We start from the raw sequence: 27,078 nt of genomic DNA, 5'->3' as shown, positions 1-27,078 counted from the left end.
CGGCCGGCTAGTGTAAAACATTACGACACTTAGTACGAGAAAATTAATTGATTAATTAATTAATTCATTCCTTCCCTCAAAATCTCGCTTATTACTTCAAATTGTACTCACATGCATTGTATGACCAAGTTATGTCTATAGATATAGTCGCTACATGCAAGTGGATCATTCACAATATGTTACAATTATGTCGTGTTTCACCATTGTATCTTCTATTTAGGATTCAATCATGAACATACTTTTTCTCGAGCTAATGAGAGAGGGAATCTCATTGTTCAAGCCCCAGAATCACGCTTAAGGGAACTACTCGTTTACATACCTCACAAACGGGAGTTCACGACTCAATCAAAATTAAAATCGAGCCGCATATGATAATATAAAAAATATTTATCTTCTTAAAAATTTTACAAGAAGAGAAAAGATATTGTGGTCAATTTTTTATACAAACTCACTATATATGATGATATCTCACTCACATGTCCCTACATGAACGACTCTAATTACACCATTTATAACTATTACAACGAGAGGCCGTGTCAGTAGCCAAGACAATACACCTAACCTTATCAATATACTAGCGTTTATATGCTATTACTAAATCCAATTTTGACACTAATAAATTTGCATTTTTTTAATTTATTTGATAATTTAAATTGTAAATAAATAGTAAATCTTAATTTANAAAAAAAAAAAAAAAAAAAAAAAAAATATATATATATATATATATATATTATAAATAAATAAATAAATAAATAAAAATTTGATGAAAGGCTAATTATTACTATTAGTATTACAGGCGAAGAATTGCTGTTGGCCAAGATTTGCCAATTCGGAGGGTGGCCTGATTTTATGTCCACCACCGCCTTCATCCACCACCGCTGATTCCCTCCGCCGCTCTTCCCCGCGGACACCCACAAATCTCCGCTTCCTCTCAATTTTCATCGAGTTTTAATCTCTTCGAACCCTAGCTCTCATCAATTCAACGATTCCAAAAATCCCTGAATCCATCCTTGCCCGATCCATCGTTAATCATGGCGAACGAGCAAATGCCTCCCTCTCCATCGTCTTCCTCTCCCTCTGCTGCCTCTCCCTTGGGAAACTCCGTCATCCCAATAGTGAACAAGCTTCAGGACATTTTCGCTCAGTTGGGAAGCCAATCCACCATTGAGCTTCCTCAGGTTGCTGTTGTCGGTAGTCAGAGCAGTGGCAAGTCTAGCGTACTGGAAGCTCTCGTCGGTCGCGACTTCCTTCCGAGGGGTTCTGATATCTGCACGCGGCGACCATTGGTGCTTCAGCTCTTGCAGACTAAGACTAGCGAGGAGTATGGGGAGTTCTTGCACCTACCCGGGAGGAAATTCTACGACTTCTCTGAAATTCGGAGGGAAATTCGTGTAAGGCTTGTGTCTCTGGCTCGTCTTTTTTCATTGTTTGAAATCTTTGCGCATTTAGAGCATAAACATGGTGGTTTGTGAAGAGCGTTGGGAATGTTGGAATCTGAAATGTCATTCGTAACTTCACAAGTGCTCCCGAACTATTTGATATGTCAGGTAGATTGTTTCATTAGATTATAAACCAGAACATCTAATAAGAGAACGAAAATATTAACTTGAGTGGTATACTATTGCTGCATAAACTATAAAAGGATTCTGATTTCATATGACATTGAGAATTTGCCATTCAAGTTAAAGCAAGCTTCAAGCTAGTTTTGCTTCCCTTCTGATTAGTTGATCAGAAAGTTGGAAAGAAATGTCTGGTGAGAGGAGGTTTCAGGATGGAAATACATCTCAATGAAAGCTCGGTTTCCCGTTTAAGAAAAAAAGTTCTTTTCGATGTCCACTCCTGTATTCTTACTGGCCATCCAAAAGGATATCTGTATCCAAAAAGCTTGTGCTTATGACCTTAGAAATGATTTTTGGAACCTTTTTGATAGACAAATACTTATAGATAGTGAGCTCGTTGATTGGTTTCAAATCGCGGACTATATTTTAGCTTTCTATGGTAAGGAGTCCAAGGTGTGGCTTCTTGTTCAATTTTGTCACATTTTTTATTAAGATCATGTTCCAAGCACCTCACCACCTGGTAGAAGAAGCTCTCCTCCTTGCTTCTTGTAAAATTCTTTAGGAATATTCTTTCCCAGAAAATGTTTAGGGAAAATGGCAATTGTTTCACGGTTTCAATTTTCATCATCTCTTAAAAGTAGTGGAGTGTTAATTTCTCGTCATTTTCTTTTCTGCCCCTTCACAACCAAACTTTAGGAGAACATTTTCAGCATTTTTCCAGATAAAGTTTCCCTTCCCCAATTCAACTTACTTGCTTGTGATGATGATATTATGCTTCCATGATTCAAAAGTATAAGGGAAATTTGTAGAATTAAAAGGTCAGAAGTTTGAATACCCAACCCTTCATGTTGATGAATTAAAAAAATGAGACCATTTCTATCTTGAAAAGGAAGCATGGGAGAATGAGTGCAAATTTCCTCCCACTTTTAAGACTGCATGGAATTTTTCCCTTGGGACTTACAAATGAACGAGTATCAAGTGAAAGAGTTAAATGATCTAGAGTCAAACATGAACCTTTTCTATACAAACCCTTCAAATGATGGATAAAAAGCAGTAAAATCTCAAGGATTTTTGAGCAGATAACCCACTGCCATGCTAGGATGGTTATGTGTATGATTTATTATAGCTGGTTGAAAGAAGGCTCTTCAATCTTCAATGGATGTGGTTGGATAATCGCTTAGATTTTTGTTTAACGAATTAGCGAGCAGTCCTATACCAAAGAGCTTTGTCTCTGCACTGTTGAAAGTTCCATGACCATGAAAGTTTGATATTCTGGTCCAGTTAGCTTTTAAGGAAGACTTAAGTTCAACTGAAAACACTACAGAAAAGATGCCCTTACCTGGTTAGTAACCCATAGTGTTGCACTTTCTGTCGTAGGTGTTAGTAGGAAAATTCTGAATACAAGGCTTCAGGAGGGCCTGGAAGTCTGATTTGGAAGCCAAACCAATAAAAAAGAAAAGAAAAGAAAAGAAAAATTGTTGCATATTGAGTAGTTGCTATGTGAGGAAAGAGTTTGCTTTTAAGGTCATTATTAATTTGCTTTTAGATCCTATACAGTTTTGTTACTCTCCTCTATTTATGATTAATGTCAATTGGAGAACCTAGTTGTATTCTTCTTTGGTCGATCTGATAGATGTCAATGCACTATTTCTCTTTCTTGCTATCTGCTGAAACCTGCAACATTATTTGCATTTAAAGTATGTTGAAGCATATTCCAAGTTGCAATGTGCCCTTTTTTATGCTGTAGGCTGAGACTGATCGGGAGGCTGGAGGAAATAAAGGTGTCTCAGACAAGCAAATTCGTCTGAAGATCTTTTCACCTAATGTTCTTGATATTACTCTGGTTGATCTTCCTGGTATAACCAAAGTTCCAGTTGGAGATCAACCTTCTGATATTGAAGCTCGGATTCGTACAATGATTATGTCGTACATTAAAGTTCCAAGCTGTTTGATTCTTGCCGTTACACCTGCAAATTCAGATTTAGCTAACTCAGATGCTCTTCAGATTGCTGGAAATGCCGATCCTGATGGTAAGTTATTTCACAGCTTAGTCCATGAGTTAGTGCTTTATCCCTTCTAACTCATGCATTTCACGTGTTCCCAGGTGTTAGAACGATTGGGATAATCACAAAGGTGCTTCATGAGTTTACCAAGTATATATTTACTCTGTAGATGAAATCAGTTTCTGATGGTTCTCTTCCTCATAATTGCAGCTTGACATAATGGATAGAGGCACTGATGCACGTAACCTTTTGCACGGAAAAGTGATTCCGTTGCGACTTGGCTACTTTGGTGTTGTGAATCGAAGTCAGGAGGTAATTATAAACTTGACAAGGATGCAAACTCTTGTAAATGATGTTTATTTTTTAAAGTTTTGTTCTTCTTGTTATATGTTAGTAGTCAGCTTTGTCTGGGGATTTTTTTCCCCATTTTTGATCATGTATCTTTATGGTATGTCTAACAAAACCAAGAAGGAACAATGATGATCACTGATGCTATTTCATTTTATGATCATTTATGATGCATGTTTTATTTCTGTTGCACTAGTTCTGATTGGGTTTGTTGATTTCATTTCTAAACCAGGATATTATACTCAACCGGAGTATTAAAGACGCACTTATAGCTGAGGAGAAATTTTTTCGCAGCCACCCAGTATGATTTGTGCTATACCCTTTTTATGCAATGGAGAAGGATTCTTGAACATATTTTAACTTACGGTTTTAGCTGTTCTCAGGTATATGATGGTCTGGCTGATCGCTGTGGTGTTCCTCAATTAGCAAAGAAGTTAAACCAGGTATTAAATTGGAATTTAGATGTGTGGCTATAATTGCTTCTAGATGATGTACTAGCGTATATTACCTTTTATCTTGCCCAATCTTTCCCTCCAACATTTTTTCTTCAATTTGACTGATTTTCGAAGAAGTTGAACCAGGTCATAAAACGGGGCATTTAGATGTGTGTTTATATTTGCTTCTAGATGATGTACTAGCATATAGACGTGACCTACCTTTTATCTTGGCCTATCTTTCCCTCTACATTTTCCCTTCAATTTGATTGATTTTTGAAAGAAGCTGAACCAGGTATTAAAATTGGGCATTTAGATGTGTGTTTATATTTGATTCTAGATGATGTTCTAGCATACGGATGTGACCTACTACGTTTTATCTCGGCGTCTCTCCCCCTCCACATTCTCCTTCAATTTAATTGATTCTCAAATTTGTGTCTCCTATTGGCAGTCATTTAATTCAAGCTCTTGAAGTTCAGATCCTATTATATGAATTTTTTTATTATTTGATTGTATAATTATTTCTGCAGATTTTAGTGCAACATATCCAGGCAATTCTACCTGGGTTGAAGTCACGCATAAGCTCTGCACTAGTTTCAGCTGCCAAGGAGCATGGCAGTTATGGAGAAATCACGGAGTCAAAGGTGTATTTGATTGCTCAAAAATATTTTTATGATTGAGATATTTTACGGTAAAAAAGTATTACTTGTGGTTTGAGGTTCTCTTGTTTCTTATCCACAATGAATTACTGAAGGTCTGACATTGTATTTTGAATCTTATAAAGTGTCCATGGTGTTATTGATGTTAATGCATGCAATTCTTGAGCAAACTTACTCTGTCGTCCATTGCCTTTTTCTCTGACAACTTTATCTTCCTGTATCAAAGAAAACTAAAGTCTCCCTGGCTTCTGTTCTATTTTCGTGATTGCAATTTTAGTTAGTTAAAAATTCAATCTGCTTGCGTTGGCTAATGTTTCATAATTTTCAACTTCTTGTTACTATTAGGCTGGTCAAGGTGCTCTTCTTCTGAACATTTTATCAAAATATTGTGAAGGTATGCGTGATGTCACTTGCGTTTCTTTCCTTTCCACGTGGAAGAACCATGCAAACTGAGCTGTGTTATTTACAATTCTAGCTACTTTCTGGTTTAGAAGTTTTGAACCATATGCTTGTTATTCGAAACAGCATTTTCATCAATGGTTGATGGGAAGAATGAAGAAATGTCAACATCTGAGCTCTCGGGTGGAACTCGTATTCACTATATTTTTCAATCAATCTTCGTGAAGAGTTTAGAGGTACACGTGGCTTCATTTTCATAGTAGTTAAGTTCCATGGTTTGAGTCCCCACCAGTGATTTTTCATAAATAATCAAAACAAAACCATCAGACTCGTACTTAATTGTAGTGTACCATTCCTTTTTTGGTTCATTTGATTGGATGAGCTGCTTGCTTCTGCCGTCACTGACATTTTCACAAGGTAAACCTAATAATAATTTTACTTGCTGAGAAAATTGAAGAAGATAAAAGTTGATAATGATTTCAAATCTACATAGCTGCAAGTCTTGAAAATAACTCCCCTCTCCTCCTCTGATAGCTTGTCAAAGTAGTTCCTACGGTAAAATAATATATAGATTAAAGATGCTTTGGAAGATTAAAGGAGATTAAAGATGCTTTGGAAGATTAAAGATTAATGAAGTAACATATCTGATGTCCCCCATTACTCTACCTCCTAGATGCAACAATTAAAATAACTGAGTGAACAAAACAAGAAACGTTTATTTGTCTGCAGATCGTTTGTTTGTATTTTATGTGGTTTTGCAGTGGATGGATTACTGAAGTAGGCAGATTTTTAAATGCGTACATTTTTACTTGCTCAGTTCTTTCATCCTGGTTTAGTTGTATTTCTTCGCTATTTCTTCATGCAATTAATGTTGTCAGACTAGTGGGGGAGTGATAATTCTCACTGATACGAGGAAATGTTATTTGGCAGGAAGTGGATCCTTGTGAGGACTTGACTGATGATGACATCCGAACTGCTATCCAGAATGCAACTGGTCCTAAATGTGCTTTATTTGTGCCTGAAGTAGGTTATGTTATCGTTTTTTTCCACTCCTATATTGCTCATAATTATCGTTCTGCTCTTCGTTTTTATAATCTAAATGAAGAACTCATCATTGTATGCATGTTTTCAAGCTCTTCTAGTTCTTTTTACGTTAGGTGTCTCCCACCCAATAAGGTTTTGTACCTTATCATTGAATATATGAGGAACACGAAAGAGGGGACAAACCCGTGTAGAGTCAAATGAGCTAGCAAAAAAGAGCGCTAATTCAACTTTGATACATAAATTACAATTACAATAGAATTGTGAGACAGTGTTGAAACAAATCTCATTGTCCCAGACTTCTTTCCACTCTCTGAAGTCATTGTGAAATGGTTACTCCACACTCGATAGATTTTAGCCATAACATATTATGGACAAGGCTTATCACATCTCATGTCGATCTGATCTTTCAATATGTATAGGTTCCTTTTGAAGTTCTTATTCGCAAGCAAATAGCTCGGTTATTAGATCCAAGCCTTCAGTGTGCAAGGTTCATATATGATGAACTAATTAAGGTAGGATTTTTTTTTTTCTTTTTGCGGCCTTTTTTACATACTTGTCTTATTCCTTTCTTATAGTTTCTTAATATTTCGTTGACCTCTCTTCAGATTAGCCATCGTTGTGTAGTAAGTGAACTACAAAGATTTCCTGTTTTAAGAAGGCGCATGGATGAAGTTATGAGCAATTTTTTGCGAGAAGGTCTTGAGCCTTCAGAGACTATGATTGGGCATATTATCGATATGGAGGTACGTCATCTGTGTTTGATTTTGTGGTGATACATTCACAAGCACAAAATCATATTGATGTTATTTTGGTTAACCACACAACACAATGACTGAAATATTTTTGTTAATTTGGAAAATATGGGGTAGTATGACTATTGATCTACTTGAACTATGGATTTTGTGGCACATTATCTGTTGGATAAAACTTTACCAATCACTATTTTTATGGAATAACATAGTAGAGGTTAGAAATATTATTTGCGTCAAAGTTATGTTGGCCTTCATCGTTTTTCCACTGGGGTGGTAATTTGGATTTCCATATGCAAGGGAGTCAGTCAAGTAGTTTCATGGATTCTTGGGTCACTTCAGGATTTTGTTTACTGCTAAAGAGCAGACTCTACTTGGCTCTCATCCATAAATTATTACCCTAGAAAATACAGTGAAATGTTCTCAAATCATTTAATATCAATAATGAAATTTTTTTGTGTGATTTTTCTTTTGTTTTCCTTGGCTTTTATGCGCCAATATATAAGAACCTGTCTTAATAGTTTTTTTATTTACCAGCTTCGGTCCTTTATTCTTATAAAATATTTGACCTTGAATATCATGTCGTATTTGTATTTGTAGATGAACTACATAAACACTTCACACCCAAATTTTATTGGTGGGAGCAAGGCAGTTGAGATTGCAATGCAACAAGTCAAATCCTCTAGGGTTTCCCTGCCTATCTCCAGACAGAAGGTAAAGGCGATGAATGGTTTTCTTATCCTCTTTTTATTTTTTTAAGAATATAAAAACTGCTATCTTTAAGAAAAACTTTACTTTTGAGGAATCTTGCATCTGTGATATTTTTGGACTATTATTTTAATGTGATATTTTTGGACTAGAAATTTGTCTCTCTTAGCAAAGTGGGGATGGCGCTTCATGCATGAATCTCTTTTACTTTGTAGGAAATTTATTGCCAGCATTCATGGTTCTTGTAATTTTGATTGGAACTCCGGTAACAGAAATAATTTTAGCCTTTGAAATCCGTGGTTGAGTATTCATAAAACATGGAAAGGCTTTGACTACTTTGCTCACTATAGTTTTGGAAATAACAGAAGAATTCATTTTTTGGCTGATCCCGTGGCTTAATGATTCTCCCTTAAAGCTCAGTTTTCCTCCCTTCCCATCTCCTCTTCTCCAAGCGGTTCTGTTTCTGCTTTTTGGGATGAAGGCACTTGTACTTGGAACATTTCTTTTCGCAGATACTTTTTTTTGAAGTCATTATCTTGCCATATGGCCTCTTCACACCGTTTGGAAAAAGATATGTTCATTGCTCTATGGAAGTCTAAAAGTCCTAAGAGAATCAATGTTCTTCTACAGTTAAACAGTTACGTTGCTTTGGGTAAACACAGTAAAAGCTTCCTTATCAGAACTTTTGTTGGAAAGACTTCCAAGATCCTTCCATGACAACATCTCCCATGGATTGATCGTTTTGAATCACCTTGTCTGAAAGCCTCCTCTTGGTGCTCTCTCTCAAAACTATATGTTGGTTTCTCACTGCAGGACATTTGTCTTAATTAGAATTCATTTATTTATTCCGTGTAGTTCTTTTGTTTATTCTCTAGTATTGTTTTGGTTATACTATGTTTATTATGTATTTTGTTTCATATTTCACTCCCTTGTGGAGTTTTTATCCTTGAGCACTAGTCTCTTTTCATTTCTTTAATGAAAAGTTTCATTCATGCTAAAAAAGATTGGATGATTATTCTTTTGTAGTCCTTTGGGCTAAGGTGTCCTTTACCCCTGGCCCCTAGGCTGTTTTGTGATTTGCTCTCTTTTGCATATAGTTTCTTGTTACCTATAAAAAAAGGTTGCATATTTTTTTCCTAACTAGTTCTTCATTCATGTTTAATACTATATTTTATGTTGATTAGGATAATATAGAGCTTGATAAGGCAACAACCACGTCAGAGAGAAGTTTGAAAACTCGTGGGATTCTGGCAAGGCAAGTAAACGGGATAGTAGCTGATCAGGTAGCGAATATTGTAACCTAGTAGGGAGAATGTATTTCAATAATTTTCCTGATTACTTATGTTGCCATTGTTTTTCTGTTTAAAACTGAGAATTTGTTATCCAGTGTTCTTATCACATTCTTACACTATTTTTTGTATGATTAACAGGCTGTTCGTCCATTGGCAGAAGGTGAAAAAGTTACTTTGTCTGGTAATATTACTATTATTCTATGAACGAAATGTGTAAAAGAATATGACTTGAACATTTATTTTGGGATTGGAAACAGAGAATTCTATTAAAAAAGAGCTAATATGAAACGAGGGGAAATTAGATACCCCTAAAAGACCAATGGGTTGCAAAAAGTACTCTTAATTGGAAAAAAATATGAAAAAAAGAAAACACAAAAATATAAGATCTCATAATTAAAAAAGAAAGGAGACACTAAGGTGAGGAGAGAAGTTTCACAAGATCCCAAAGAGTAGCATACACTGCATTACACCAAATAGTTTAGCCTTTCCACTGAGATGAGACCCGAGTAACCGTTGGAGTATTATACTTAAGATGGTCTTTCGGAAGCACCAGCTCATTCCAAAACATAAACGAAGCTTGAATTTATTTGGTACACCAAATTGATTTGGGTTCTTGCCTTTTGGTCCCTTAGTCTGCTTTGTGGTTTTCCAAAGAGGGTGTTTCCGAGCTCATTTCCGGTTTTCATTCTTCTTCTGATGCCATTACTAGAGTTTCTTGGCATGCTGCAGTGAACTCTCTCTTGTCAATTTTTTAGTTTGATGTGTTGCTCCTTTGGCTTGTTCATTTTGGTTTGTATCTTCTCATTGCTCCTTTTGAATGAATTAGAGGAGGGGCTAAAGGCAGTCCCAGAAATTCTTGGAAAGACTTAACTGTGGGGTTTCCATTCTTTTCTCAATTTGTCTAGTCTTTGGTGGGTTATGGGAGAGATTCTTTTTTTTCTGGGAGAAAAACTGGTTGGGGATAGGCCGTTATCCTGGTTCCCTCATTTATCACTTATCCTTAATGAGGAATATCTCATTGGCTGAGGTATCGCCTAATTCTCTGTTTTTTCCTTCGCCCATTTTGGTGTTTCGATGTGCTTTGTCTATTAGGTAAACGTCAAATGTTATTGACTCATTTTGTTGATTTGGGAGTTTTGTTTAAGTTCGAGGAGAAGGGATGTTCATCAAAACCAACCACAAGGCAGCAAACTGTGAAGAAAGAGAACCCGCAACAACTGAGCCAACAAGAACTTCCTTAAACTTCTTTTTAGTGCTTTCTTTCCAACTCTTTTTTGGTCTCGCTCAAAGAAATATATATATATATATATATATATATATATATATATATATATATATATATATATATATATATATATATATATATATATATATATATATATAGATAGATAGATAGATAGATAGATAGATAGATAGATAGATGGATAGATAGATATGGTGAAAATATCCAACCATCAATTTATTCAAAATAGCTGATTCTATGTTTATTAAACAAGAGTACTCTTATTGATGTGCATTAGCTGCATAATGGCCTAGATCGATTGATCTATTAACTACTTTCTGCATTTTTCTCAGTAGTAGTATGTATGAATTTCTCTCATTAACGTGAATGATTGCATCCTTCTGTAACTTACCAGGAGGCGCAGGGAGTTCCAGTTGGGGGATTTCATCTATTTTTGGCAGTAATAGCAGTGATAACCATAGTCCTGTTAAAGAAAATTCATCAAAAAAATCATTTGGCGAGCCTTTGCATAGTGTGGAACAATCTTTCTCAATGATCCACTTGAGAGAGGTCAGTCGTAATACCATAATCAAGTCTAATGATTTTTATCTGTCTGCCTTACTTGATTTAACCTGGCTAACACGTTTTGTGTTGTTTTAGCCACCAGCTGTCTTGAGGCCCTCAGAAAGCCTTACGGAGCAGGAGGCTATTGAAATTGCTATAACTAAACTGCTATTGAGATCCTACTATGATATTGTTAGGAAGAATATAGAGGACTATGTACCCAAGGCCATCATGAACTTCCTGGTATGTTATAATCTTTATTTATACTACCAGATCGTATCATATATTTCTTAAATTAAGTACCGGAAGCCATGAAAAACCGAACTGTTTGCTTTCTTGTTATAAATTCATTAAATGCATCTCTTTGATCTTATTTCTTGAACAAAGAATTGTGTCCCATGAATCAAGTTGATAATAGACATGTATATTATTGTTAAGTTTAGGGTTTAATAGATAGGTTTTATCAAGTACGGTCTCAGAGCCGCAGGAGGCATTAATTGTGGGGAGGAAAATCTTGGATCACATCCTTGTTGCCAACGAGGCGGTTGAGGACTAGACTTGTGAGTTGAGATCGTGGATTTAGAATTACATTTAGTTATGCTCTTCTTCTGATTGATGGATATGCCCTTCGGAGTGGATAAGAGGGGGCCATTGAAGGGTTTCTAGTGGGTAGGATAGACTCCATCTTTAGTTTTCTGACTATACGATCTTTTTTTGCTTGTTAAGGAGGAGTTCATTGTTAACGTTAACCATATTCTCACTTTCTTTGAGATCATGCCCTGTTATCAAGCAAGAGCCTAGTCATAGGCATCAATTACGAGTCCGTGAAGATTAGCTGGTAGGGCTCCTTAAGTGGTTGTGATGTGGATACTTTACCTATCTTTAGGAGTGCCTTTGGGTCATAACCCCAAACTGGCCTTGTCTTGGAACTCTGTTCTGGATATGGTCCAATAGCTTTTGGTTTCTTGGAAAAATGCATTCTTTTCCAAGGGAGGTAGATGGACTCTTATTCAGTTTGTTTTGTGTAGTATCCCGATCTAATATCTCTATATGAATTTAGAATTTCTGTTTTGTCAGATTTTATGAGAGTACGTAAGGGATATATTGAAAGTAACGGCGTATTGGGGTTAGGGGTGACTTCAAGGAGTCATGTTGATGAAAATATGGTATGTGGTGTTGTAACAATACTCTGCCCACAGTAGCCAGACACCCCATTCGCGAGGATGCTGACCACAAAAAACAGTGCAAACATGTTTCAAAACACTTGTTTTCGATCTCTGACTGTCCATCTGTTTGTTGGTGGAATGTTGTTTTACGTTGGAGCTGAGTTCCCTGTAATTGAAATATCTCCATCCAAAAATGGCTCACATAAATTTATCTCTATCTGAAATGACTGATCGAGAAAAACCGTGTAGTCGAACCACTTCCTTAAAATGCTTGCGACTTCTTTACCACCAAAATTGCATCAAAGTGGCAGAATTTAGGAGCTCTTCAATGAAGTCCATAGCCCCATCTTTAGACTTGATCAGGAATTTGAAGGGGCTAAAGAAGGCCCATCACTGATGTCACTGCCTCTGTCTTGTTCCTTTGCCAGATTAGGCACTTTTTAACATCATTCCCTAGTCAGCTTTTAATAGGTTTATTAAAACCATGGGTGCCCACCTAACACTGAGTCGTGGAAATGTGATGGATGGAAGGCAGAAGTCTGAGAGTTGTAAGGGGGTAGTGGAGACTAAGCTTATTTTCTCTGGCAGTGTCCTCTTGTTTATATCTGGTAGCATCTTGACAGATATGTGGACTTAGTTGAGCTTCAAGCTTAATTAAAGAGCTCATGGAGGAGGTTCTTAAGTTTGCAGACGGTGTGGATCCCATTGTAGGTTGGATTTGGTATGTAGTCTGGATTTTCAAATGAATCGAAGCACAAGTTTATGAGACAACTGATAATCTAACTTAGCAGCCCTACAATCCAACCAATGAACTTGCAATAGGTATACTTACCCCTTCGAACGGCATTCACTTTTGAGCATGGCCGAGTGGGTGAACTCGAATTCGTCAGGAGCATAGTTGATTAGACAAGTTAATGACATGTTTTGCCGTACTTTACCTACCTAGTGATATATATATTTACTTTCTGCCTATTTTTGTTCTTGTTCTTTGGTTCCAGTCCAAGAACATGCTGTCTTAACTAAATATAGTCATATTTATTGCTTATGTTTTGGTTGGTTTGATTCAGGTAAACCATACCAAACGAGATCTGCACAATGTATTCATCAAAAAACTCTACCGGTACGTATCTTTCTTTTATTATCTCAATTGATGCTCCTGATCTTGTTTCTTTAGAACTTCCTGAAGANTTTTTTTTTTTTTTTTTTTTTTTTTTTTTTTTTTTTTTTTTTTTTTTTTTTTTTTTTGGTGTAATGTTGTCAAACAGAGAGAACCTGTTTGAAGAGATGTTGCAGGAGCCTGATGAAGTGGCAATGAAGAGAAAGCGTACAAGGGAAACCCTTCGTGTACTTCAGCAGGCTTTTCGGGTATGGTTTTCCTGCTCGTGGCGATGCTTGCATCTTGATATGATGAAAGATCTATCATGCTGGAAACTAATCAGCGTTAAAATAACATAAAATAAAATAACCAATTGGATGATGAGTTCAATAAGGGTATGCAGATAAACGCAAGGACGCGAAAGAACGAGAAAAAACTATATAATGACATAATAGGTAGAATGAATCTCACAAGCTATAAAAGGGGTAGGGTTATAAAACATCTAGACAGAGGAATTCATAATCATCATAACAAGATGAAATCGATCATCGAACAAAAAACGCCCAGAGTCGCCAGATGGTAAATATTGAGTAGATTGATGACTAAAGAACAAATTTTATTGAGATTTCTATCGTTGTTCAGTTCAGTTTGCTGTTTGATCGTGACATTAGCATGAATGAAGTTCTATAAATATATCATCTTTTCAATGATTGCAGACACTGGATGAGTTACCTTTGGAGGCTGAAACAGTTGAAAAGGGATACAATGTGGGTGCCGATCCAACGGGATTACCGAGGATCCATGGACTGCCAACGTCGTCGATGTATTCTACATCCAGTTCCGGCGATTCATATTCTGCTTCCCCAAGGCATCTAAAATCTCGCAAGTCGCCTCATTCGGGGGAGCTCTCGTCTCCATTCCATCCTAATGCTGATTCTAATGGAAGCGGATTCCTGTAAACGCCAGGAAAGTAACCATCTACCGATCTTTAAAGACTTCTGAATGTGCACAAGAGTCCAGTTATTACTGAATGAAGGCAATATATTTGATTTACTGCTCGACCAGGTTTTGGAATTTTACCATCCAGAACTTAACTGTAGTGAAGCTAGCTCTTTCTACTAAGATTAAATCAAGATAAAAGTATCTCTTCCTTCATCTGTGTTCTTCTTGATATGTTTTAGCGTTAGATTGCATTATTTATGAAGGTGCTATTAAAATAAATAGGGAGCAGACGAACTAGTCACTCCATTTTTGGAAGCCATCTGGTTGTAAAAATGTAATGCCAGTCGAAACTGTTCAGATTTTGGAATCAATGGCTGATTTTGCAGCTGCTATAGTTCATCAGTTGTTCTTTGACCTGTTTCTGATTCACTTTACATATGTAAATATGCTGCTCCTCATCATATCTTACTGAGGGGTTATGTATGTTTGGATGATATGAGTTGGAACTTTCCAGCACAAACTTTTGTAATTGCAATTTTGATAAGGCTGCAGAGCTTTCTCTCTTTCTCTCTCTTATGAAATCTCACACTCAGCTTTATCTTTTAATTTTTTATTCCCCGTGCAAAAATAAGGGTGTGAAAACTTTTGGTAGACCGTTTTTTAAACCTTGAGAGGAAGCCTAAAGCAAATCGATGAGAGCTTATACTCAAAGTGGATAATATCTTACTACTGTGGAGAGTTGTGTTCATTTAACATGGTATCAAAGTCTTAAATTTAGTCATGTCAATAGAATCCTCAAAGAATGACTAAGACTCCAAAAGAAAAGGATCCTCAAAGAATGACTAAGACTCCAAAAGAAAAGGAGTTATTAATTAAATTAAATGTCAATAGAATCCTCAAAGAATGACTAAGACTCCAAAAGAAGAGGAGTTATTAATTAAATTAAATTTCAAAGAATCCCATAATTCAATCTATTATTCAGTAAATATATATACATTTTTTTGAAAGGAGTTGGATGAGAAGAAACTCTCATGTCGGGTTCTGTACTAGAGATGAAATTGAGAAATAACCATCAACTATAACTCAAAAAGAATCAAATTTCATAAATACCATAGAGGAAGAATGAAAGGAATATCTTATCGAGGCAATCAATTTGCTTCGGTAGATACGCTATTCAAGCACTTGAACCCGCTTGGATCACATCTAGACAAATCGAAGCGGGACGAAGGGCAATGACATGAAATGCATGACGCGGCGAAAAAATATGGGTACATATATTTCCAGACAAACCCGTTACACTAAGACCCACAGAAACACGGAGCCTCGATTAAGGGGAGGTGTACTTTGTTCGAGGGTGGTGTTGGATGAAAGTTCTACATTGGCTAATTTAGGAATGATCATAAGTTTATAATCAAAGAATACTCTCCATTGGTTTGAGGCCTTTTGGGGAAGTCTAAAGCAATCAAAGAATACTCTCCATTGGTTTGAGGTCTTTTAGGAAAGTCTAAAGCAAATCCATGAGAGCTTATGCTCAAAGTGGACAAAATATCATACCATTGCGAAGAGTTGTGTTCATCTGATAATATTTGCTAGCGATGAGCTTGAACTGCTACTACTGGAATTAGAGTCAAACACCGGATGGTGTGCCAGTGAGGACGCTAGACCTCCAAGGGGTGGATTGTAAGATCCACATCGGTTGGAGAGAGAAACGAAGTATTCCTTATGAGTGAAAACTTCTCCACAGGGACTTCCCAGTCCCTCGACTTCCCTCTCGCATATGTGTACTTCCAAATTTTCTCTAAGCAATTTATATTACTTGCAAACATGTAAATTTTGAGTGAACTGACAGAAATGCTTTCAAACATTGCCTACAAATTCTAAGGACGAAGGGCAAGTAAGGACAAACTCTAAGGACGTTTTTGAGAATGGTTAGCTTTATGCCATAGGTTCATAGCAAGTAAATATGGTGTCTTCCCTCCGAGTGGGTCTTGGTCATCGTATGCAAGAACCCTTCAAAGGCCATCCCCTCTGGTATTAGTTCCTCTTCTAAATGTGTTCCCTATAGCAGGAGAGACCATAATACCATTAGCAAACTTCAGTAAATGCACAAACACAGCCTATTTGAATGAAACAAAATAGTTCAAACAATCTCTCTTTGCAAAACAATCCAATAAATACTAATGTCTGTGACAACAATCCTTCAAATCCTTATATGGTATCGACTGAATCGAATATGATGCTTATATGATGCTTAGAGGTTCGAATCAACGTGTCCCACTACCCATGTAGCCTTTCTAAAAAGGACTAAACATGACAACCCTTGAAGGCTTTCAGCAACAAAAATGCAGAAGCAGCCAACTAAATGAACCAATTTCAGTAACAAAATGAGCTCTGATTCACATTTCATATCAACTGTAATTCAGGATACCTATTCTTTAGACAGTGTTCAAGCAAACTACCATAAATTTTGGAATCTCATACACAACATATACAAGAAGTGTTCCAAAAGAACACATAATGGAGCTACACTGAGTACTATAACTTTATAATACGAAGGGGAAAAGGAACGAACCTCGATATTTAATCAAATCTATTTCCTTATGGAGACGATTACGAACGAATTCACATACAATATTACAACTGTTACCTTTTCTTTACCAAATGAAGATAGTTTCTTTGAATATTCAAGATTGCCCACAGCAAATGCCAAAAGTTAATTCTGCTCTTACAAGATTATAACTGTTTCCTTTTCTTTACCAAACGAAGATTGTTTCTTTGAAAATTCAAGATTGCCCACAGCAAATGCCAAAAATTAATTTCTGGCCAAAGTACTGAGGGAGAATACAAATAACATGAAGAGGTCTGCCACAAAAGGAAATTGCTCAAGCGGGCCTCTCCAGACGTGCGAATTAGCATATCGGGGTCGGGAGTAACCGTGGTATACATATGCTTCTCAACATCAGCTAATGTTATGAAGTTCTCACCATTTTCAGCCATTACTAACTTTTTGCCTAAATCATTTCCTTCTCCATTTGCACTTTTCAAATTCATCTCATCCCATTTCTCTTCACAGGACTTTTCAACGGCACGAACAATTTCATCAGTGGAAGTGTAAGCAACACAGATAGCAAGTACTGCTCTGTTATTGTTGCATGTGGCTGTCGCCGCTTTTTCAAGCGCTTTCCTGACGGGTTCACTCAACAAACCTAAGTTTCCTAAGAAGTGAAGTCTAACTCCATATTGATTCACAAGGCTTTCTTCTCTAATCAACAATTCAACTTTTTCCAACATCAGATCCATCACACTTTGAACTTCTTCTGGACTTCTTCGAAAATTATCGATGCTGAAGGCGTAGATCGTCACATACTTCACACCAAATTCAAAGCAGTACTTGAGCATGGACACCAAAGACAAATACCCAAACCTATGGCCAGCCCCTTGTGCCAACTTTTTTTTCTTTGCAAATCTCCTATTCCCATCCATGATGAAAGCAACATGAAGGGGAATTGAACCCATCGATAGAACATTGAAGGCACATCTCCTAAGGAAACTAGTAACACGTTCGAAGATCTGATTAAGTACAACCCAAAAATTTATCCACACATTTCCAACTCCCATTCTGTTTTGATTGCTTGATGTGTAGCACCAGACGCCTGTCAATAAAGCCATGATTTATTAAGTATAGAAATTTCATAGGAAAAAACCTTCCATTAGTGCAATTATTGAAAGAGCAAATTTCACCAGTATGACATTTTCTATCCATCTTATGTCCCATTTGATAACCATTTCATTTTATGTTTTTGGTTTATAAAAATTAATCTTCTAAACACCACCTCTACCTATAAATTTATTTGTTTTGTTATCTACGTATTATACTTTTTTTTTAAGATCCAAGCCGAATTTGGAAAACTAAAAAACTTACTTTTGTTTTGTAATGAGCTAAGAATTGAAGCGTTCTTTTAAGAGAAGTTCAATCTATAGTCAAGAAATGATAAGGAAATGAATACATTTCAAAAAAATTGAACTAAAAAAGGAAAGTTTTATCAAATGGGAATTTAACTAAGTGGCTCGTTGACAACATGAGTCTATAGCCCTCTAGTTTGCAATAGATCAAGAATAGTAGGAGCCCATGCATTTATCTCAACATAGAGCATATAACATTAATCGAACATGATTCCATTACTATCTACAACTTGCTAAGTCAACTCTCTCTCTCATTCTGCCATTTTTTATGCCCCATCTTCCAACCTCTTATTTTCTCTCTTTCCCCTCTCTTGCTTCAGTACTTCTTCTTTATTGCCTGACAATCTCCATTCCTTACTGTTCTCTTCTTTCTGAAACACCCATTTGATCAATTTATGTACTCTTTTTGTTGTTTTGTGCTCTCTTTGATCTTGTATTCGTATATTCCTTTTTTTTTTCTTTTGTTCTTTCCCAGTACCGGTCCCAGCTGGGATCGCCACCGGAAAGGAAAAGTGGGAGGTTCTTGTTTCTTACACCAATTTTAGGTTTCTCCAACCGTAAACAGGTTTCTTAAGAAGGGGCTATTTATATAAATTGGAAACCATCCCCAATCGGACGTTGCTACCCATAGAAACACCACATCTATAAATCTAATTGCAACAAAGAAAGAAAACTTGCCAAGAATAGAGATGAAGGCCTAGTTCCAGTAAGATGGCGACAAGGGTGGTCATAAAATGGCGAAGAAAGATTCTATAAAAACATACAAAAGAATAATTAGACAAGAAACAGATCATCTATCAGTTTAATCGGTAAAAAGATATAAAAGAACAGAAATATTTCCAGTTCAATTAGCAAAATGGCGACATGGGTAGTAATGAAATGGCAAAAGAAGATCAAAACTCACAAGAGGAAGGAGAAACAAAACACCTAATCTATAAGTTTAATCGATAAAACATATAAAAGAAGAGAAATCAAGCTTGATCAACTAGCAAGAACGTAAGAAGTGAAGGCGAAAACTCACAAAAGAGAAGGAAAAGAAGACGAATACTTGGGAGTTGCTACGTGCCGCTATCGATTCAAAAAGAGACCACAGAGCACCACGCGGAGGTGTGTTGGAGTCAGAACTGTGTCATCAGATATATATATCTGTTGAAAGAAGCGGTGAGAAGAAGGAAATGCACTAAGGAGAGGGAAAGAGCAAAGAATGTGTGCCCTAATTCGTTCCCACAATCCAATTGAGGGCATAAGCATCGCGTGAGTGGCGGCGGTTATATCGGTTCGTCACGGTTCGGTTCGAGGCTGAACCATCCGAACCGAACCACTCGCGACTGAGATAGATCCGGCAGCGGCGGCGGCGGCGGCGGCGGAACTAGGGAACGCGATGAGGCAGCAAAGAGCGGCGAAGAGGAGAAAGCCGGCAACGATGGGGAAGAGAGAGCAGAGAAGGACAGAGCTGAGACCTAGGAAGTTACCGTCGGGACACAGTAAAACTTTCCTCTTTTTACTTCTTATTTCAGTTCTTTTATCTTAGTTAAAAAAAAATATTTATATTTATGGAGATCGAAGATGAAATTTTTCACGGAGAATTTGTGGAGATCGATTGCCCGAGTAGATTCAATGGCGATCGTATATTTCCACTACCTATCCCTTCATAGAACCGTGACAATCCGCTAAAAAAGATACTTTTAAAAAAAAATGTAATTTAAAATAGAAATCCGTAAAATTAGATGATATATGTTCTATTATTTACGGCATCATGTTGTTGAATCTAAAATGGGTTGAGTTGGGTTACCGAGTTATTCTTTTAAAAAAAAAAATTAATGGTAGAAGAGATTAACAAGTTATGTAACGACTTAGGCCCCACCACTAGCATGCACTCCAGGACCTGCCAACGTTCATGAAAACCCGAGTCGGTCCTCCATTCATCCAACCAGAGGTGTGGATAACAAGGCCACCTTCCCAACCTTCTCCCTTTTGTCCCTATGTTATAGTAAGGTAAGGCAGTTCGCTTGAGTAGCTCAACCGCCCCTTTGCCCAATGCTCATGACGCGCTACAGAACCTCCACCGTGTCGAGGGATATTGTCCTCTTTAGGCTTTCATTTTCGAGTTTTTGCTCAAGGTTTTCACACCCTTATAAATAATGTTTCGTTCTCCTCACCAACTAACATGCAATCTCACAATCTACCCTTCTTTGGGGCTCAGCATCCTCATTGGAACTCGTTTCCCTCTTCAATTGATATAGGATCTCACAAGTTAAAATGAACTTACTTTTCTTTAAAATCATGATCTAAACTCGTTGGAGATTCAAAGATGCAGATACCGAAAGCTCCACAATTGTTCTCGCACAATAAGCTCTATACTTAACACAACTTTACTCTCTACCTTAACTTAGATCACTCGATCATAATACTATAATTTTCAAAATTCCACAAAATCAAAACACAACACAAAATTCCCTTAAATACAAAGCCATAAATAAGCTAAAAAAAATGCGATCTGAAGCACTTAACAGCAGCCCTTTTACATGGGGAAGATTGCACAAATCTTAACCAAACATTGTAGAACAAGAACAAGATCATATCATAAAGTGGAGGCAGCAACTCACCTCACCAGCCCTTTTGATCAGAGCTTTTGTTCTTTCATACTTCGACCAAAGGGCCGCCATTGAAACCCACCTTCTGAATCCCATCTATTTTCAGCTACATGATTGGTGACAAATGGGGAACCCATTCTACCATTGCTTATGGTTCTTCTCATACTCTCTAAACTGCACAGAGCATAGCATGAATTTCCATATAATTTGTTGGAATACTCAAATGATCCAACTTCAACCACAGCACGAACTTATCAGAGAGTTAGTTGATCAATTTTTGTGGTTTATGGCCTAATTATCGCCATTAGAAGCGAGAATATCCACATTAGCTAACTGCAGCGTCGGATTCATTAGCTTCGCCATCGCTCTGATATACGAAAAAATGGATAGGAATAACAGACACCAAAACAGTATTAAAATGTATGGAAGTATGATATTATTTGACTATTGAGTCTTTCTTAACTCCGTTTAAATGTCTACCTGTTCGGTATCCTTCACGGAGAGTTCCTGGACGCCAGTGTTCGAAACCTTGGAAAGATCCCTCAAAATTCCCTATAGCATTCAAAGTTCACTAATTAGAACTCGAGGCCATTGACAGGTCGTCGAACATTTAGTTTGCTACAACAGGTAAATATATCACGGTGAATCGCAATCGAAAAGTTGTGGGAAAAAACAGACATACTCTATGAACTTAACCATTTACTGCAGGTTTCCCTATTGCATTCAAAGTTCACTAATGAGAACTCGAGGCCATTGACAAGTCGTCGAACATTTAGTTTGCTACGACAGGTAATATATCTCGGTGAATGGCAATCGAAAAGCTCATTTGAAAAGTTGTGGGAAAAAACAGACATACTCTATGAACTTAACCATTTACTGCAGGTTTCCCTATTGCATTCAAAGTTCACTAATGAGAACTCGAGGCCATTGACAAGTCGTCGAACATTTAGTTTGCTACGACAGGTAATATATCTCGGTGAATGGCAATCGAAAAGCTCATTTGAAAAGTTGTGGGAAAAAACAGACATACTCTATGAACTTAACCATTTACTGCAGGTTTCCCTATTGCATTCAAAGTTCACTAATGAGAACTCGAGGCCATTGACAAGTCGTCGAACATTTAGTTTGCTACAACAGGTAATATATCTCGGTGAATGGCAATCAAAAAGCTCATTTGAGAAGTTGTGGGAAAAAACAGACATACTCTATGAACTTAACTATTTACTGCAGGTTTCCCTATTGCATTCAAAGTTCACTAATGAGAACTCGAGGCCATTGACAAGTCGTCGAACATTTAGTTTGCTACGACAGGTAATATATCTCGGTGAATGGCAATCGAAAAGCTCATTTGAAAAGTTGTGGGAAAAAACAGACATACTCTATGAACTTAACCATTTACTGCAGGTTTCCCTATTGCATTCAAAGTTCACTAATGAGAACTCGAGGCCATTGACAAGTCGTCGAACATTTAGTTTGCTACAACAGGTAATATATCTCGGTGAATGGCAATCAAAAAGCTCATTTGAGAAGTTGTGGGAAAAAACAGACATACTCTATGAACTTAACTATTTCCTGCAGGTTTCCCTATTGCATTCAAAGTTCACTAATGAGAACTCGAGGCCATTGACAAGTCGTCGAACATTTAGTTTGCTACAACAGCTAATGCATCTCTGTGAATCGCAATCGAAAAGCTCATTCGAAAAGTTGTGGGAAAAAACATACTCTATGAACTAAACTCTCTACTGCAGATTTTAAGGCAAGAGGTGGTGTGGTGGAACTCAATAGTCAAGAACAAAGTTAAATATTTAAGGCAACCGATTGCATCCAAGTCTTTCTACTGGCATACGGGAAAAGACTCGCAAAGGAAGAAACCGTCTCGAGGTTCGGTTCCTATTGGTATTCCTTCCTAACCAATGAAAATCTAAAAACCAAGACTGATCTGCAAAACTAACTTAAAACCATCATCAACCAACTGTAAGAATCTCCTGAATCAAAACCGCAGGTCTTTGATAATGAAATGTTAAACACAACATACTTCGCTCCCATCACTGATCTCCAAATAATTATGCAAGTTTCAGCCCAAGACAACTGTAAAGGACTCGATTTCATGGACGATGTTATATCACCTAAAGGACTCGATTTCATGGACGATGTTATATCACCTAAAGGACTCGATTAACAAACCTTATTCGCCCACTTGAGCCCACATGCATTGCACAGAGTCCTAGGGCCAGCAGGCCCACGACGCATCATCGGAGTAGATTTTGAACTGGTTCCACAATGTGTACATCTGCATAAACAAATAATGAAAGACATTATTAGGGAAACAGATCACTGAATTTGTTCCAGTATGAATGAGAATTGAGAATTTTTCTATTCCTTCTAGAATTTTGGTATTCCAGTTGGATGCAAAACCAACTCGCAACTCAAGCGTAAGGTGACAAATTGATGAGACTCAGACTACCAGCAAGGTCATTCAAAGTTAGAAAATGGGACTTGTGAGGATCGATCAATACTTACGAGGTTTCCAACAAGCCATCATCGTGTCCAGGATCCAACGTTTGAGACAAAAGTGAAGATGAGCCCACTTCATCTGCATTAGCTTTAGAGGATATAAACTGGCCCTTCTTCCGCTGCATTCTGATGAATCCAGACAAGAGTTGTTAGAACATGTCTCGAGAACAAAATGATTTTTTCTGTCCTTTGATGATTTGAGCATTTGACTAGAGCTAGTTTAAATTCTTGAATTGTCACATGCTGAGCACTACAAACCATAAGAATGGAATAATGCAATAAAGTAACTTAGTTTATATACTCTGGATGATGAAGGAGACGAATATATCACGTTGAATTGCATACAACAGAAACAACATTGAATTGATTAAAAGAAATCTTTCGAAGTACACTAAAGATATGCTTTTTGCACTATATCATCACAGTTATAAATTCATCTCTCTTTTTCTGAAAGTTATTAGAAATATATATATTTCACAAGATTAAAGAAAGTTATTCCTATCAACTTCCATCTTCTTCAGATATGTAATTTCCTTTCTATTAGCAGCTCTTATTTTCTTTATTTCAAGTAAAAAAAAACTTAAATATTATGAGCGGCCCATCGAACATCTATAACACCTCTAAGTTACATCAATAAAGCATTTTTCCCACGTTAGAAATGTAACAACCCAAGCACATCGCTAACAGATATTGTCCGCTTTGGCCCATTACGTATTACCGTCAGTCTCACGAAGTTGGTTATCGGGCGGTGTGCCAACGATGAACGTTGGGCCCCCAAAGAGAGTGGATTGTGAGATCCTACAATGGTTGGAGAGGGGAACAAAGCTCTCTTTACAAGAGTGTAGAAATTTTTCCCTAACAGATGCGTTTTAAAACTTTGAGGGGGAAGCCAGAAGGGAAAGCTCAAAAATGACAATATCTGTTAGCGGTGGGATTGGGCTGTTACAAGAAACTTCCTTCACCTTTTCTCATCTGAAAATCTAAAATTGAAATGCTACCTGCCTCAAAAACTAATGTTTTAGAAAATCCCATTTGACCACAACCAAGATCAGAGACGATCCACAAAATCATAATATAGCTGTTTCACACTATCCTATCCCTGCTGTTTTCTAATTGTTGACTCTACTTAATATAATGATAGGCCCCAATCACTGAAGTGTATGCTGGTAAACGAGGAAAGGGTGAGACATGTAGGATGATGTCATAGTTTGTGCACGACTCAAGCGTATTAGTCAGTAAGGCTGACAAAGAGGGAATATAGAGAGGAGAGAGTCTGGCAAAGGATATGTAACAGCCCAAGCCCACCGCTAGTAGATATTGTCCTCTTTGGGCTTTCCCTTTCGGGCTTCCCCTCAAGATTTTTAAAACACGTCTGCTAGGGAGAGGTTTCCACACCCTTACAAAGAATGTTTCGTTCTCCTCCCCAATTGATGTGGGATCTCATCGGATATCTTTTTGGTAATTTTTTACTTAGATCTCTGAGTGAGAGCGGGAGAGGAAGGGAGCGCTCCCTTGACTTAACTTCAACCATCTAATAAATAAATAAACAGGCATCTATTGTAAGTTATACCTGAGTGCAACTTCTTTTCGCACGGTGTAACGAATTTTCTTCTCAAAACACCTTTCTTTTCTCTTCTCCCTAAACCTATTCAATGAAGCAGCTCTTTGTGGTTGAACCGACCTGACAGGAAAGCCATTGGTACCCTGTAAGAATTAGAACAAAAGTTAACTGAGGTAGGAAATCAAGAACACCAGATGGTTTCAATCAATACACCATTAAAATAATAACGTGCACGTATACCTGTTGGTTGACGGGAACGCTTCCAACAGCAGGAATCCCAGAAGGAATTTCATATCCACCTAAAAGCAAAAGCACGGCTTGAACCTGTCAAATTTAACCACGAAAAACTTAAAACCCCTCGTGTTCGAATTCATGTACTCAAACCTCAAAACAACTCCTTCATAATAGTATGGCATGGCATGGCATGGCATATACGTATACTTCGCACCAAATCCTTCCTAAATCTATCGTGATCGTATTCATGTACTCGAACCTCAAAACAACTCCTTCATATAGTATGGCATGCCATGGCATATATGTATACTTCGCACCAAAACCTTCATACATCTAATTTGACAACAGTAGTATTCAGTTCAACTGGCACAATCTGTTCATTTATCATCATATTCCTTTCTTCTTTTTCAATCATATTTCAAAAGAAAAAGCTTTCCATTCATCGTCCAAATTTCCAACAATACAGCAACACAACACAGTTAGGTCCCTGTAGGAAACTAAAACAGGGTTTTAAAATTATACCCATTCTATAACAGTTCAGAAAATCCTTTAAACCAACAATATTACATTTTACAAAATCCCTCCCCAATTTGAATGATCTTGAAGTTGAATGTCATAACGAAGCATTGAGTCAAATTGTTCGAAGTTCATCATATTGTTCGCAAATTACTCAAACCCAGCTTCAAATACAATATATCTTCAGTAAGTAGAAGAAGAATTACACAACTAGTGCATAATTTACGAAGAGTATGGACACCCAATTGAAAACCAAACCTTGTCCGGCGATACAGAGTCAAAAGCGTAAACCTCCCCGCGGAACGACAGTGTAAGTTGGTCAGCACCACCGTTTCCAGTCAAAGGGTTGTAATCGGAGCCGGAAACATACGACGAAGGAACAATGTCCTGGACTCGGTTCATCCCCCCAGAATCTTCGAAGCGCATCTGAGGATTGTCCATGGACTCTTCCCCGACAGTAATGTCGTCACCTTCATCGCCAACTCGGTTCTGGATGCTATCCAAAACCCGGCCACCGTTGTTCACGACGGCGGAACCGTACATCGCGTCTTGGAAATTGGAGTCCGGCATTTCTTCAAGAATTACATAGGAAGGCCAAGAACACGCTAATTTAACAAGGAACCAAAAAATTCCAGAAACTTATTGACCAAACACGACGGACGATCGAAAAGGTCAGCAGAAAAATTATGTATGAGAAACAGACAATTCAAAGCCCTGGATTTCAAATTTCGAACAGGATAGCTCAACAAAAAGAGAGGGGAATTAATCAACCCCGCCCAATAACACAAAAGAAACTGGAATTGAAGTAAAAGCAAGCGATTCCAAATCCAAATTCAATCGCGAAAAATGCAACAAAAAATTCAAGTAAAGTAAACCCTAGAAAATCCAAGTAAATATCAGAAGGGTGAAGAAGAAAGCAGAGTGAAAGTGAAAAGCGTTGGACAAAAAAAATCAGCAGCAGGAAGAGGATAATCGAAGATTGATATGGAAAATTGGGAATCTAAATTTTCATAGGGAAAAAGGAGGAAGATAACATGGGCTGGAAAATGACCTTGAATTTGGGGGTTTTTTACGGTTGATGCCACTCCACTCCACTCCACTTCAGTTCAAGGTCGCCGGAACGATAGAAAAACCGGCGGCGAAACAGCGCCGGCGAGACGACGAAAAGCAGAAATGGGGAAGAAGGTGCTGCAACAAAGGGTTGCTTCATCTTGATCTTAGTTGCAGATCCAATGGTGGTGGAAGCATTCATATCAACATATGCCATTTTTTTGCTAATATTTCTCTAAATTCAACCATTAGAACACAATCTTACATATTTTTTCACTCTCAAAATAACATGAAAATAAATAACAACATATCTCATTACTTTGCTTTCCGCTCTTAAAAACTCTTAAAAGAGAGTATTCTTGGTTATAAGCTCATAATCATTCCCTAAATAATCATTCCCTAAATTAGAGACTAAAAAAAAAAAGTAAAAGAAGTAACGCTAACAACTCTTACGTCTTTTC

The 27,078-nt window shown here is 37.3% G+C and overlaps 3 protein-coding genes across 11 annotated transcripts; 1 reads left to right on the top strand and 2 right to left on the bottom strand.

The window, feature by feature from the left end:
• The first annotated feature begins 780 nt into the window (after window positions 1-780).
• LOC111811579 (dynamin-related protein 3A-like) lies at window positions 781-14,749 on the top strand. Of its 2 annotated transcripts, none has more exons than XM_023698500.1 (20): window positions 781-1,391; window positions 3,307-3,589; window positions 3,664-3,692; window positions 3,773-3,874; window positions 4,143-4,211; window positions 4,294-4,353; window positions 4,875-4,988; window positions 5,349-5,397; window positions 5,529-5,638; window positions 6,333-6,425; window positions 6,866-6,958; window positions 7,052-7,189; window positions 7,796-7,909; window positions 9,088-9,186; window positions 9,334-9,355; window positions 10,833-10,987; window positions 11,078-11,224; window positions 13,215-13,267; window positions 13,413-13,512; window positions 13,960-14,749. In XM_023698500.1, the coding sequence occupies exons 1-20, from the start codon at window positions 1,032-1,034 to the stop codon at window positions 14,200-14,202; spliced, it is 2,433 nt and encodes an 810-aa protein (XP_023554268.1). In that variant the 5' UTR covers window positions 781-1,031; the 3' UTR covers window positions 14,203-14,749. The 2 variants fall into 2 exon arrangements, with proteins under 2 accessions (XP_023554268.1, XP_023554267.1); XM_023698499.1 differs by having other exon boundaries at window positions 9,334-9,376.
• A 1,218-nt stretch (window positions 14,750-15,967) lies between these two features.
• On the bottom strand, window positions 15,968-19,866 carry LOC111776312 (dehydrodolichyl diphosphate synthase 6-like). 7 transcript variants are annotated; one of them, XR_002812235.1, is made up of 4 exons: window positions 19,170-19,865; window positions 18,827-18,898; window positions 16,758-17,838; window positions 15,968-16,244 (listed from the first exon to the last, which is right to left on the bottom strand). XR_002812235.1 is itself a non-coding variant. In XM_023655736.1 (2 exons), the coding sequence occupies exon 2, from the start codon at window positions 17,801-17,803 to the stop codon at window positions 16,919-16,921; it is 885 nt and encodes a 294-aa protein (XP_023511504.1). In that variant the 5' UTR covers window positions 17,804-17,838; window positions 19,170-19,864; the 3' UTR covers window positions 16,617-16,918. The 7 variants fall into 7 exon arrangements, 1 of the variants encoding a protein (XP_023511504.1); XR_002812237.1 differs by having other exon boundaries at window positions 19,197-19,865; XR_002812238.1 differs by lacking the exon at window positions 19,170-19,865 and adding an exon at window positions 19,053-19,147.
• A 620-nt stretch (window positions 19,867-20,486) lies between these two features.
• Window positions 20,487-26,875, bottom strand: LOC111776478 (GATA transcription factor 24-like). 2 transcript variants are annotated; one of them, XM_023655928.1, is made up of 8 exons: window positions 26,619-26,875; window positions 25,826-26,172; window positions 25,058-25,141; window positions 24,827-24,960; window positions 23,263-23,382; window positions 22,927-23,032; window positions 21,223-21,294; window positions 20,487-21,109 (listed from the first exon to the last, which is right to left on the bottom strand). In XM_023655928.1, the coding sequence occupies exons 2-8, from the start codon at window positions 26,135-26,137 to the stop codon at window positions 21,068-21,070; spliced, it is 870 nt and encodes a 289-aa protein (XP_023511696.1). In that variant the 5' UTR covers window positions 26,138-26,172; window positions 26,619-26,875; the 3' UTR covers window positions 20,487-21,067. The 2 variants fall into 2 exon arrangements, with proteins under 2 accessions (XP_023511696.1, XP_023511697.1); XM_023655929.1 differs by having other exon boundaries at window positions 25,826-26,139.
• Window positions 26,876-27,078: the final 203 nt, after the last annotated feature.

The sequence above is a fragment of the Cucurbita pepo genome, chromosome LG15 (genome assembly GCF_002806865.2).
Source record: "Cucurbita pepo subsp. pepo cultivar mu-cu-16 chromosome LG15, ASM280686v2, whole genome shotgun sequence".
Classification (NCBI taxonomy): domain Eukaryota; kingdom Viridiplantae; phylum Streptophyta; class Magnoliopsida; order Cucurbitales; family Cucurbitaceae; genus Cucurbita; species Cucurbita pepo.
This window is presented reverse-complemented; position numbering and strand designations above follow the sequence as displayed.